This window comes from Cynocephalus volans, chromosome 12 (genome assembly GCF_027409185.1).
Source record: "Cynocephalus volans isolate mCynVol1 chromosome 12, mCynVol1.pri, whole genome shotgun sequence".
Classification (NCBI taxonomy): Eukaryota; Metazoa; Chordata; class Mammalia; order Dermoptera; family Cynocephalidae; genus Cynocephalus; species Cynocephalus volans.
This window is the reverse complement of record NC_084471.1, coordinates 84363804-84377912: the sequence shown is the minus strand read 5'-3', so window position 1 is coordinate 84377912 and position 14109 is coordinate 84363804. Positions and strand designations below refer to the sequence as shown.

Below are 14109 nucleotides of genomic sequence, written 5' to 3'. Positions count from 1 at the left end.
TGGAACACTGAGCAGAAAATAGGTGTTTGATGCTGCAATACAGGAAGAACCAAGAAGTCAATGGTGACTCCTCAGATCAGATTTCAGCTGGAAGCTGCTGGCTTCTGTGAGCCAAGACTCATTAATGTCCCCATTCCCCCGCACCCCTCATTCTTTTTTATCTCAAATGTTTGATGGATGGGGAAATTTTCCAGAAGACTGAATGTATTTAGAAGTGAGAGTTTATTCATATTCTGAGGAAAGAATTCCCAAAGGCATCTCTGTGTATTCCCCAACCCTCATGTTGGATGTTATGCTCCTGGGCTAGATATGAAAGGTATCTTTATATGTAGTTCTCCATGAAATAGATTTCTTCTGTTCTTTTCCAGTGCATCTATGGAACAACTGGGAGAAAAGGACCACTGCTTACACGTTGTGAGAACCTACCTACCTCTCCTTTCCCTCTTTGATTAACCTGCCAGCTCTGAAATGTATGAAACCTCTAGTAGTGAATAAGGCAGGACTTGGGCGTCAGAGAAGCCCCTGTGTTTGCATCTCAATTCTGACACTTCCTGTTGTTTGAGTTTGGACAAATTATTTAAGTTATCTAGCTCTTAATTTCCTCATTTTGTAAAAGTAAATAATATAAGGTACTTCAAAAAGTTCATGGAAAAATGGAATTAAGAGAGAATGAGAATCTTTCCATGAACTTTTTGAAGACCCCTCATAACTGTATGCTCTGTGCAGTGCCTGATACACACAAAACAATAAATGATAACATTCAGATTATTATGCTATAATAATAGAATAGTACATCAACAAGTTCATGGAAAGATCTGAATTATCTTTTCATTCCAATTTTCCATAAACTTGTTGAACTGCCTTCATATTATTATTAGGCAATTATGTTCTACTAAATAGAGTATGAGGCAAGAAATGTGCAAAGGTTGTATGTGTTCCAGATAGAAACACATGTCTTTATACCAGGCTCCTGTAAATACAGTAACTTTCTAAGGCCTCTAGGACACCATCAGGTGCAATGGGACTTAGGTGTTCTGATGAAGACTTTATGTTCGGAGGTTCACAGTGAAGAAAAGGGAATTCACTGGAGAATAGAGTCTGGAACTGGTCAAGAGAGCTGGTTTCTTCTTTGCCGTTCTTGAACTCTGTGGCCACAGGAGAGACACTCAACCTCATGGAGTCTTTGTTGTCTGTATTTCAAGGCCTTAATATCAACTGCCACACCAGTGTCAAAAGGTTGCTATTTGGAATAAATGAAATAACATGAGTGAACGTTATGTGACCTAAAGGTGAAGTTTAAGGTATCAATGTTCTCAAGTACAGTGTTTTTGTGTTCATGTGTGCTTTTAGCATACTACTCTATTAGCTACACATTAATAAAATATGTGATCAAATCTGTAACTATGCCTCAAGCCAACTCAGTTTATCCAAATCCAGACTGACCCAAAATATCTAATTTACAGGTTAATTATAAGTCCTTTAAGCGCAAACTTCCTTAAACAATATTATTTGCTTCAAAAACATTTGATTCACATATAATTTTTATGGAACAAACACTGCATAAAGTAAGATACACTGGTAGTATGTAAAATATATGTAGCCATGTATTTATGTTAAAGTGCATTTGTATACCAGGACACAAACAAGCACTTAAGCAAATCTTCCCTTACACCCGCATCAAATCTCTCTCGACTACAAAGTATGTCTCTGTGAAAGTACAGATAATGCAAAGTATAATCTCTTTGGTGAATTAACATACAATGAGAAAGCTTTTATATTCTATCCTTGTAAACAAATAAAATATTAACTATTTGGAAGTTCAGGTTGGTTGTTTAAGGATAGAGTAACATTTTATTCATTTTTGCTCCCTAATCTCTTGGCACTTAACCAGGGCTGCTTCATGAGTGTAGTTGAACCACTGCAGTTGAAGGTATCAGAAACTAACAAGGAAGCAAAGGTGAACTTAAAAGCCCATCAGTCCAAGTTGGGTCTGCAGATAATAAGACCCAGGATTGTTCACCACCAGGAGAACTGCCCGTACCCGGGGCCTGGCTATTTCTCCTTGCTGGTGGCTTTACTCCAGGCCTGGCTTCCTTCTCTCCCAGCCTAGCTCAGTCTCAACTACCTTTTCATTTAGCCTGGAAGGCTTTTTGGCCAAAGCCAAGTAACTCTAAAGCTATTTCTTAAAAAATCAGAAAAACCACCTTCTCTACCCTCCTACAGCACACTCGTCTTTTGCACCTGAATTTTACCATTTCTTCTTCTACAAACCACTATATTCTAGAATCCAGCATCTTCACTTTGAAAGTAATGGCATAAAAGACAATCCACCATTTGTTACCGTCCTCTCCTCTGTTTCCATGCATTGATACCGTCCTCTCCTCTGTTTCCATGCATTGATACTGACTCGACCGTATAAGCATATGCCTTATGATGTGTCCACTGTTTTTTAATTCCCTACCATACCTTTTTTTTTTAAACCAAGCATCTATTGTGCTGGGTACTATGAGAAAACAAAGACATATGAAATGGTGGTCCTAGCCCCTATAAGGGCAAGACAATAAAAGTTTCAAAAACATTAAAAAGGATTTTTTACGACTACTAAAATTTGCATAAGAATTCACTGTTTTGAGATATATTCCCCTGTGTAGAACCCAAGCAGAAGGGAAAGAAATAAACTCACTAATAACAGCAAAGAATCCTGATGGAACAGAGGCTGAAATGGCAACACTTAGGTCTACCCACATCCTCCAACTGTGCAGGACAAAGGGTGTGTAGCATCTCCATCTCTCTCCTCTACCCACATATGCACACTTCATAACCCTCTATGGAATGTGGTTTGAGAACAATAACCTGCTAAGCTGGGGTTGCTAACTTTTGAGTTCACTTTGGAATGGTTCACTTTTGAGAACTTACGGTTAGAAAAGAAATGAAGAAGCGTGTAGAACTGAATGACGAAGGGGTGGGGGAGAAGAGGCCCACATCTATGTTGCTTTGATTGCCTTTGACTTTGATTCATCCAATCTCCACATTTGTACAGGGTGGATTGAAATAATGACTTGCAATTACCTGGCATAATTACCTGACATTTTTCACATATATTATCCTGTTCAGTTTCATCTGAAATCTAAATTATACTCTCCAAATTTTACTTTCAAATTCTGGTTTCTAAGACATTTGCTGTTCACTGTTTAGGACTTAACAGACATAAACATTCATCTTTTATAACTAACAGGGTTCTGTAACATGAAGGCCATGATTCCAGTCCAGTAAATAACTGTTCAAACTTATCAGCACCTTATGCCTTGGGCTGAGCACAATTCATTCAGCTGAACAACTGGCCAATTATCTTCAGCCCACGAGCACCTTGACCTCGTGTCTTCTCACTTCATGCTGACCACTGCTCTGTTCTAATGTTGCATTTATCCATGATCTACAGTCTCTAGTCTTGTAACACATTTAACTGAGTCCCTCAGCAAAGTCCTCCTGCTTCCTTTCCTGGTCATGACCTTCCCTTAGCACTCGCCTCTTGATGCCTTTGTGCCTGAACACCAGTTTGGTGCAACCCCAGGTCCCTCCTTACCTAGGCACTGCCCTGTAAAGCAGCCCTCACTGGACTAGGTCTAGTACCGAGATCTCATTCCCTCTTCTGAGTTCATGTCTCCAAGGTCTGGAGGGAATATTCATGCTGCAAGCCAGAGCAAAGGGCACAGACACGTTTGAGTCAAAATCTTCCTATTCCTACCCCAGAGTATTCTGCAGTAGGACTCTAACAGACTTTTGAACTTTTGAACTTAATAAACCAGCAGGGAGTCTGACTGCTTGACACTGGGGCTTTGACTGCTGAGGATTACAGACATGGGGAGGAACAGAGCGAGAGAGGAAAATGGGAAAACTTGACAGACTCAGCTTTCTTATAAAATATGGTGAGTAACATTGTAGACACCATATTTAGAAGCGTTAGGATACTTCTGAGGAAAAGATTTCTTTAACTGATTCCATTACCCAAACTTTGGATTTTCCCACTGATTCCCCTCCAATGGTATCACTAACCTTTACTTCACTCTTTCTCTTCAGATCTGCGGTGACTGCATTTCACTGTTCCCTAGTGTAAGAGTGCACAGCATTTCTCCCTCTCCTTTCATCATGCTTGTTATGAAAAGGGAACCTTGTTGTTTTAAGATGACTATGACAAAAATGCATAAAAATACATTCATAGCTAAAACTAAAGAATAACAGAGTGAATTCTGGGTAGTGCGGTCATTTTAATAATATTAATTCTTCCAATCCATGAACACTGGATATCTGTCCATTTATTTCTTTCAATTTTTTTCATTCAATTTTATTTCTCAAAAAAAATTATATCTCATTGAATTTTATCATTCAATTTCATTTCTTCAATTTTTTCATTAATGTTTTATAGTTTTCAGAGTAGAGATCTTTTACTTTCTTGGTTCAATTTATTCCTATTTTTTTTTTTTTTTTGGTAGTTATTGTAAATGAGATTGTTTTCTTGATTTCTTCTTCACATAATTTGCTGTTAGTGTATAGAAATGCTACTGATTTTTGTATGTTGATTTGGTATCCTGCAACTTCACTAAATTCATTTATTAATTCTAACAGTTTTTCATGGAGTCTTTAGGAATTTCTCTGTACAAGAACATGTCATCTGTAAACAAGGACAATTGAACTTCTTCCTTTCCAATTTTGAATGCCTTCTATTTCTTTCTCAGTAATTCTCGATCGGTTCTATCCCAAAATATTATTAGTGCCTTCCCTTACTCCTGTCCATTCTTTTCAATCTCTCTACTCGTTCAAGTTTTCCTAAAGTAGGTTAGGAATTTGCTCTTTAGCACTGAAGTGAATAAATCATCCTTAATCTGTCATGTGAATAAATATTCAATCTCTTTCTATAATTTTATTTGAGAGCTCTCATCAACTATTTCTGCTTCATCAATTCTAAGAGATTTTTAGTTCTTTTAAGCATTCTAATATGGTTTTTATAAAATACAAAAAGAAAGCCACAAAATTACATGCTTCTCTTGGGATAAGATAAGAGATCAAAATTTCTATGAAAGAATGATTTCAGCCCCAACCTATCCTGCTTGTTTAAAAAAGACATCCACAAAACTGGCTTTAGCACCAGAAGAAAAGATTACTCCAAATTCTTTTGGTGGTAAAACCATGACCTAAATCACTGCAGTGCTAAACAGATTACTGTCCCTTTCATTCACAGACTTCAAAGTGAAAATGGGAGGAAGGTGATATTTTGGGCCTTTTCTGGTTAGGATGGAGGGAGAACAGAAGTCAGAAGATTTAAGCAGCTTGTTCATTGTTAGGCATAAAGACAGAGGATGAAAGAATACTGTTGGTCTGACTCATTCTGGACTTTTCCTGTAAAAATGGCCAAATCAGCCCCCTGCGACTGAAGGGACTGATCCAGCCTTCAGTGAGGCTGGACGTGTTTTCTGGGATAATCACGTACGAGCATCTAAGGCCAGGATTTGGCTTTCTAATAGCTTGAACCAAACATTTAATGAGTAGGAAGTTCCGCTTCCTCAGAAGGATTACCAACTGAGCTTTTTACTTCATTTTTCTTTGTTCACTATTTTTTTTTTGAGATAATACAGAATTTCTGCATAAAGATGATGATCTGTGTTTTTAGGAATGTCATTGAAGCACAGCATATATACTTTTTCCTCAAAGAGCCTGGGTACTAATGCTGTGAAAAATGGCTGTGTCTTGTCAAGGTGAATAATGGAAAGAGCTTCATAAAGAGAAAATTCTTGTGTGTGTAACAGGTTTGGGGCATGTTCTTCACCACTGACAAGGCCTATCTGCAGGTTTCTTAAAGGGAGCGGGCATTATCCAGTGTTCTGACACCTCCAAGGCATGCCCGCACTATCTGCAAAATTCTCTGTGGCCCTGGGGAACACTCTGGCAGCTCTTTGCTCAACTGTCTGCCGTTCTCCTCCGAGACAGGCCAGCTGATTATGGCTGCGTAAAATCTTTTCGAGAGAAAGACCCCCATTTACAAAAAAATAAAAAATAAAAACAAAACAAAACTCCATATTTATAAAATGGTTCTGATGAAGTCATTACAAACTCTCTAAAGCTTCCTCACACAGGCTGTAATTTTTGGCTCAGCCTGGACTACTCCATTTGTACAACTTTAGATAACAATGGAATCCAGCGCCATAAGTAACACAGCTCCCTTGCAGTCTGAGTTACTACGATAACTGTGAAAAAAGATGAATTCATTAGAGGAGGAACATCCTGTTCCAACACTCCTAGGCCTCCTCCAATCCCAGCCTCCTAAAACCCCAGTTAGACTCCCAAATGGGGTCAGGGCTGTGGACCTGGCTGAGTGACCTGACCTTTTCCTCAGCCCCCAGGACCACCTCCAAGGGGCAGGAATGCACCTCCACACCCTGCTCATGTGGTTTTGCCATCTGCTGAGCCTACATCCCTGGAAGGGGAAAGTAGTCTGGCTGGGCACAGTGATGATATGTATTAGTCCAGGATTCAGTGGGCAGGCACTAAAGAGAAACCCTCAGAAAGTGATGACTTGGAGACAACACTGCAGTGCATAGGTACAGACAGGAACTTGAAAAGAAAACGACAGTCATCTTTTTAACTAAGACTAGTTTAAAGAAGTTGATTTTGGATGCCTCTTTTCACCAGGTGTGCCAAATGAAGCAAAATCCAAATTGGTTCCAAGAGGCAGGCACCTGCTCTTGGTAATACTGATGCTTTCTCTATATTCAGCACTTTTATTTTATCCCACATCAGCGTATTCCTAGGGGGAAAGGGCATTTTATGTCTAGAGGAAATAAAATGGAGTTATAGAACGGTCTAATTAACATAAGGCCGCATAAGAAGAGCCAGAGGTGGCACACCCCTGCGGTGTCTGGAGGACACACCTGCCTGGGTGAGAGGAACCCTTACGTTAAAGACACCCCACAAATGGCTGGTGATACTATGCGCTTCCATAACATTTGCCTAAGGGTCTCTTCCAGACGAATGGAATTTTAACCTCTAGTTCAAAACTCTAGCCCTTTATTCCACCTTTATTTCCTCACAAATTATTCTCCTGCATCTGGACTAGAGAACAGTCTGCTGTGCTTGTAATTCTTTGTCCCCCAGATCCCCAGACCCCAAGGATTTAGATCTCAGGATTCGTAGAAGTAACAAGTCTCAATCACCAAATGGAGTTGAGCTGAAAGTACGTACTTTACTGTGTTTAGATTGTCTTCTTTTTTTAATAGAGAAGAGTACTAAGATGTTCCTATCAGGGAAGCAATATGGTCTGGAAGGTAAGAGGTCTGTCAGTAGGCAAGGATCTGCATTCCAGCTCTGCCATTTACTAGCTATGTCACCCTGGGCACATCACTTGACCTTTCAGAGCCCAGGTTTTTTTTTTTTTTTTTTTTCATTTTGTTTTTGTTTTGTAAAGGAGGGATGATGGTATTAGCTACACCAGGGAGCTGATATCAACAATAATAATACTTAATATTTATCGGCCATATACAGTGCAAAACACTTTCTAAGTTTTGTATGTGATTATCTCATTTAATGTTCACAATATCTCACTGAGTTGGACGCAATTATTATCCCCATTTTATACAGATGAAGAAACTGAAGTTTAGAGCATGAACTGAAGTTCATGCTCGTGTTGAAGGCAGAATTTGAACCCAGGCCCTCTGACTTCAGGGGCTTGCTGTGAACCACTACATACAGTGTGAATTAATTGATATAATGAATGTAACATGCTTAGCTTAGTGACTGAAATACAATAAAAGCTCAATAAAGTTTTGATATAATTAACGTTAAAACAGCATTCGTGAGTTTAATAGTATTTTAAAGAACAGTAGGACTATTAAATGATTAGAGTGAAAGATTTCACTTTGTTAATCATAAGTTAATAAACTCTTTGAGGGCAGACACTGAGATTCACTTATTTTTGTAGCTTCAGATTCTAGTAAAGCATTTATATAGCAAAGATGCTATATGAGTATCTGTTTAATGAAGAGAAATTCTACTTTGAATCATAAGTACTACAAAGAAAAGCTGACTCAAGACACAAAAAGATATCTAGAACACAGATTGATGTCACCTTTTGGTCTTCTATAACTGCAGGTATATTTCTTATTATTGGCAAGTCCTCATAAGACTCAAATCTTTAGGCAATATAAAACACAAAGAATTATGTTGTATTTTTGTCCGTATAGAATAGTACTTATCCAGCAATACCTTCCTTCCCAAATTGTGCTGAGGACACAGAAAGTAAACTAAGGGTTGCCTTCCCTCTAACTAAGTCAGGACAACATGCTGCAAAGTCTTAAGAATGCTTTAGGTAATTGGTTTGGGGGAATCAAAGATTATAAAATTCATTTCTAATTATTTGTGTTTTTATATTTCTAGTGTAATATCATAAACAAAAAATGATGATTTCTTTAAAATATTTGGGTTTATGAGACTGCCTTTTAGAAAAGTGCATCCTTAGAAAAGTTCATAATTATAGAACTTAATGGAAGTTATCAGGAAACTTATAGAAGAAGAATGAACTTTTCTAACAGGTAGTCTTGTAAACCAAAATATTAATTTTAGAGAGTTTACTAAAATTTCTATTTCAAAAATGAGAAAATCCAGGCACAAAAAAGCTTCATGTCTTGCTCAAGGTCACACAGTCAATAAATGGCAGAACCAAGACTATCTCACGATTCAGTGACATTTTCAGGCAGCTGAAATGAAAAGTGGCCTTGGAATGATGAGATTTGAATAAGACAGAGAACAGACAATCTTCAGCACAGTTCAAATATTCAGAGCTAAGTGGCCTTACGTAATCAAACACATTTGAACATCCTTTATGATTTTTAAATCATTTTTTTTCAAGGACAAATTTTCTTGAGATTGTTCCCATTTTTAAATTAAAGGAAAAAGAAAGAGGAGGAAAACAGGAAAGAAGATAAGTTAATTACCATTATGATACTGAACATAATTAATAATTTTATGCAAATCAATACATATTTTTAGAAAATTATTATAATTATGTTTAATGTAGCATATTTGGGAAAAGATGCTATGGTAAATTCTTACTGCTGAAGTCCTGAATATATTCAAGTCAATATTTCACATTTAACTGTACAAAGGCAGCTAGAGGTAAACCACTGTAAACTAGAGTGTACATGCTCAAACTTGATCTTAGCCAACCTTCTGTATGGCTGTTTTCAAAGCTAAGGTAATAAAAACCTTAGCTCCATAAGGATCTGATTGTTCTACACACAAAAGACTGTCTCTCTGGAACCAACAATGTCGGAGACAGAGGTCTCACAAAGAGGAAATCACGTACAATAATTACCTAGGCATGTAAAGGACTCTCTCGGCCACCACAAAACCCACCCTGAAGAAGAGATTGCTGGCTGGAATGAACGGGAACACCAGGAACAACAAGCCCACTAAAACTTCCTTGTGCTCCAGTCTCTGAAACACACAATAATGAAGGACAAATTAATTTTTAATTCCGCTTCAGTCAGCATTTAAACGTCTCTTTCATTTTTAAATTCTCATTTTAGAAATGAATAGATTAGATCAATGTAAACCTTTTGATCAATGTGCTGGATTTCACAGAGAAAGCCCATCAAAACATTCACACATTTGCCACCCAGAAACATGAGATATTGGCACAATATGGTCAGTGACCATTGCCCGTTGTTCTGGGCTGGTCCTACAGCAACCCTGATTCTTGGTTTTGGCTCCTTTCAGAATTCCTGTCCAGCCCGGCACCTCGTTTCCAGGGAGCAAAGCAGCTGGACAGAATCAAGCACACAGTGGCACCATGGAGAATTTAATTATGTCCTCCCAGAAACAGAATGCATTTAAACAACAACAACAACAAAGCCGACCAGAAGTAAAGCTTAGCACACAGAAAATTAAATGCTAATGGTAAAATTTGGGGCACTAATGAAGGGGATCATTTGAGCTGAAGCATTTCTTAGCACGTCCCAAATTAAGCCAATAAGCAAGTATGTATCCCACGGATTTTCTTGGAATAAAAAATCATAGTAGTAATTTATTAAATTGATAAAGAAACTTTCCTAATATTGTATATATTAATTTGTAGAGATTTTTCTGTCACTTAATAATTAACAGAAAAAAATTTCTGTTTATTACTAATAATATGTTGTAATGGACTTTGTAAAAAACAGTTTGTATTTTCATGTGTATATATGGTACTGACGCATTTGAAGAGAGTTCTATTTCAAACAGATCTTGATGTATTGGATGATATTAGTTTTTCTTTTTTAAAAAAATTAAGAAAACTGGACAGAATTTTCCATATTACAATTTTTTGTTTCCCACAAACATTTAAAATACTCAATTACTTTTAATAATCGGAAAAGAATTTTTTTAAAAAAGAATTTCACAAGTATAAATAAAACTCCCTAATAAAAGCTACAAATACTTTAAGTATACAATGTAAAAACTTTAAAACATCTTGGAATATTTGTCACCTGGATTTTATTAAAGTCTTTACTGTCTTTATTTAAAGTTTTACTGACTATAACATATAGAGTGATAAAATTTCAGAGAGCAATTCCATATGATTTGGACAGTTTCTCTTAAGTAATTAATGGTTCCATAAGTAATGATCTCATTTTTATTTAAAAGGACCATACTCTTTAGAATTAAAAGAGCAAAGAAAAGGAAAAAAAATAGGTTACATAACAAGCATTCGACTCAAGTGGATGCAACAGATGTTATATTTCTATGACAAAAAAAGGTAAAAAATGGAACAAGTTCATTTTATTTAAAAGCTGCAAGCTATCTTTGTAATTTAGACTATACTTTGAGTTTACATACTACATTTAAATTTGAGAAGTTGACATACATAATTAAAAGAAGAATAAACATCTTCACAAGACTCCTGTGACATCAAATAGCAAGAATTTCTTGCTAAAAATTTAAAATAAATTCCCAAAATGAGTGTCTTGCCAAGCATTTCTCATTAACTGAGCCTATTAATGAACAGTATGTTGATCTCTTTTTATTGGTGCACTTTTATTTATTAGAGATAGTTGATCACTTCCTTTGACTCTTCAGAAGCCAAAATACTTTTTATAAAAGGATTCACGTGTCTCCCCAAAGAGGTTTCTACAGAAAATGTAATACACCACATTAATTCATCCTAAGAATGAAGAATTCAGAGCGCGGCAGAAGCAGAACTCCGATCAGGCCGTTGTCCATGTCCCTGGACAGTGTTTTACCCAACGAGCCGCCTCCGGGCCCCTCATCAGGGTCGTGAGAGAAGAGCCCATTAGGGATCTGAAAGGGCGTCGCCTTCCCACTCCAACACCAGCCTTCCCACCTGCCCAAAGCCGCCTTCCTCACGTCCTTAACTCAGCAGAGCCCTGAGTGCCAAGCAGCCACGAGATTCAGAGGCACCTCCATCCTGGAGGCAGGTATCAGGTGGGGGCACACGCCAGCCTCTGCCTGCTCCTCACTTGCTGAACCCTGCCGTGGGCAGGATCCCCAAGGTGCTGGGGACACTGGGATGGGAGGAAGACTGATACCCAGACTGAAAAGTCACAATGTGCTCATCTGCCTCTCCACCAGGTTCTTCAGGTGCCGGGTACAGTCTTTATTTCCTCCATGAAAATCACCCCACTTGTAATTATGCATTTTTCTGTGTGTTTACTGTCATTAATGTCTGCCTTCCCCACTAGACTGTAAACTCCACGGGGCAGGGAGATTGGCGGCTGTGTTCACTGGGCATGACTTGTGCCAATAAGTTATGAACGTATAACTCAGGGCCAATAAGTTATGAACGTATCAGGCAAGAGAGAAAACTGGGTGGAAGGAGGGTAGGTGGTAGAGAGGGCTTCCCAATGCAGGTGACAATCCGGGCTTAAAAAATGAATAAATGCTGACAAGGCAGACAAATTTTGAGGGGAGTTAGGCACATTCCAGGGAGAAGATATGGAACGTACAAACCAGGGAATGAGACTAGACATGACGGCAGGTGACAGATCATGAGGGTCTTGTATTCCCTGCTGTGGAATTGACCTTCACCTAGAGGGGAGCTACTAAAGGATCACTCACGCACAGAAAGAGAAGTGAGTGAGTGTTCACGGTTGATGCCTCTACTCGGGTTGTGGCCCTGCCACCAATACACTATTAGTCACCTTCGGCAAGTATTCTAGCCTTTCCATCCTCAAGTATAAAATATGACAAGACAGGCTCGGGGGGTTGTGGGATAGGGTCATTACAAAAAATTCTTGAGCACAAAAATTCATGTTATTCAAGTTGTAAGCTGTGAGCTTAGAGGCCACCACCGTGCTGCCTGGTCTTACAGAGGGTGTTTCTTTGTTTTTAAAGCATTACATTGAAGACAGCGGCACAGTGCCCACACTCAATGAAGTTTTATTATTTTATTTTATTTTGAGAAAATTAGTATTCATGAAAAAATTCTTTATCTTCAAGTTAAATTAATGACAAAACTCTTTGTCTTCCCTCCTTCCCATTCAGTCAAGAGGGTTTAAAAATATTCAAGAGCATATTTCTTTAAACAGCACGTATGCTAAGCAGAAAGTTGTGAAGTTAGGAAAAAATATGTCATGGACATGCTGAATTTCCTGTAGCGAGAAAGACTGGGAGGGGAACCCAATTCTGAATTCCTAGATCACCTATGTGACAAAATCAGATAAATAATTTATAGCTTATTTCAGCCTAACAGATTCAAATAAAACTCTAACCAAATATATGGTGGGGGGGGGGAGTGAAAATTTGTGGTATTTTCAAAAATACACACAGGGCATTCATTTCTAGGAAAAAAGGGCAAATGGAAATTTACTTATTCCAAATCACACTAGAGAGAGAAGGGACATGAGAATTAAAAGAGCTAATAATACAGTCATTATAATACACGTTATTTGTCTGATTAACTGTGCATCCTCAGCTAAATTAATTTACTTCTCTGAGCTTTCATTTGATGATCAGTTAGACAAAAGAAAGAATATCAATACCTATTGCATCTGTATGAAAAATGTGTGATAGATTCACTATGATAGGTGTTAGGTTTGATTTGTCTGTTCTGGCTTGAGAGGAATACAAAAAAGCATCCCTCTGAGCTGCGAAGAGGTAAAAAAAATCGTATCTGAACACCCCACTGAGGGTGCCCAGATTGACGCTCAGCCACCGTCAGCAAAGCCACACGTTTGGCTGCGCAGATATGGGAAGCGCAGGGACTTTTCTCAGAACTATAAATTGCCCCAGAGCAAATTCAGCTCCAAAACTTGAGTCTAGCCTGGTAGCCTCTGGTTTCTCTCTCCTCTTCTTACTCCCAGTTCACCTTTCAAAGCACAAGTCACAGATAAAGATGCGTGTGCACACACACACTTAGATACACACATGTGCACTCTGGCCAGAAGTATGTGTGATAATGAAAAGAGGAGTCCTCCCTGCCCAATTAAATACAGACAACATCTACTGCAAGGCTGTTCCCTTCCAAAGAGGTGGACGATAGGCTCATTGTAGTAATTATTATTATCATTACTATTATAATATTTTCTCTCACCTCTAAACAGTTTTCAGAGAAATAGTATAGTGCATTTAGGGCATGAGTGTGTTCACACAGTTCTACAAATTGCACAGTTATATTTCAGTCCTAAGGATTTATTTGGCAGCCCTAGGATCTAGCTGTCTGCATCCAATTTATCAGTCCTTGGGGAAGGTGATGACAGTAAAGCTCCCCTCTTCAGCGCTAGGATTAAGGCATTTGCCAAGCTGACAACTGGTACGACTGAGTGCTTATTAGGCTCTCCTTTCCAGATGTGTTTATGGGTCTACTTCCTCCATTAGACTAGGGATTCCTTGATGGTAGTCACCAACACATATTTAAATTTGTCTAGAAACCTGGCAAACACCCCAACTGCTATCCACAGGAAATGTATCTGTAAGCTTCTGTTTGAGCAAATCCAAGTCTCAGGTCTATTTAAAATATCATGAACTTTGAATCCACAAAGTCTTTGTGTGTACTGATGCCATTAAGGCTGATGACAACACAGACTGCATCCGATGGAGGGGGAACTGATCTCATTGTCAACACTC

The 14109-nt window shown here is 38.3% G+C and overlaps 1 protein-coding gene across 2 annotated transcripts in view; it reads right to left on the bottom strand.

The window, feature by feature from the left end:
* The window catches only part of TMTC1 (transmembrane O-mannosyltransferase targeting cadherins 1), a 281941-nt gene that overhangs the window by 87778 nt on the left and 180054 nt on the right, over positions 1–14109 (bottom strand). The window contains exon 9 of one of the 2 annotated variants that reach the window (XM_063074874.1): positions 9362–9483. The exons of the other annotated variant lie outside the window; for it this stretch is intronic. Coding sequence (XP_062930944.1) covers positions 9362–9483 — 122 coding nt within the window. The remainder of the gene's footprint in view (positions 1–9361; positions 9484–14109) is intronic. 2 annotated transcript variants of the gene reach the window in all.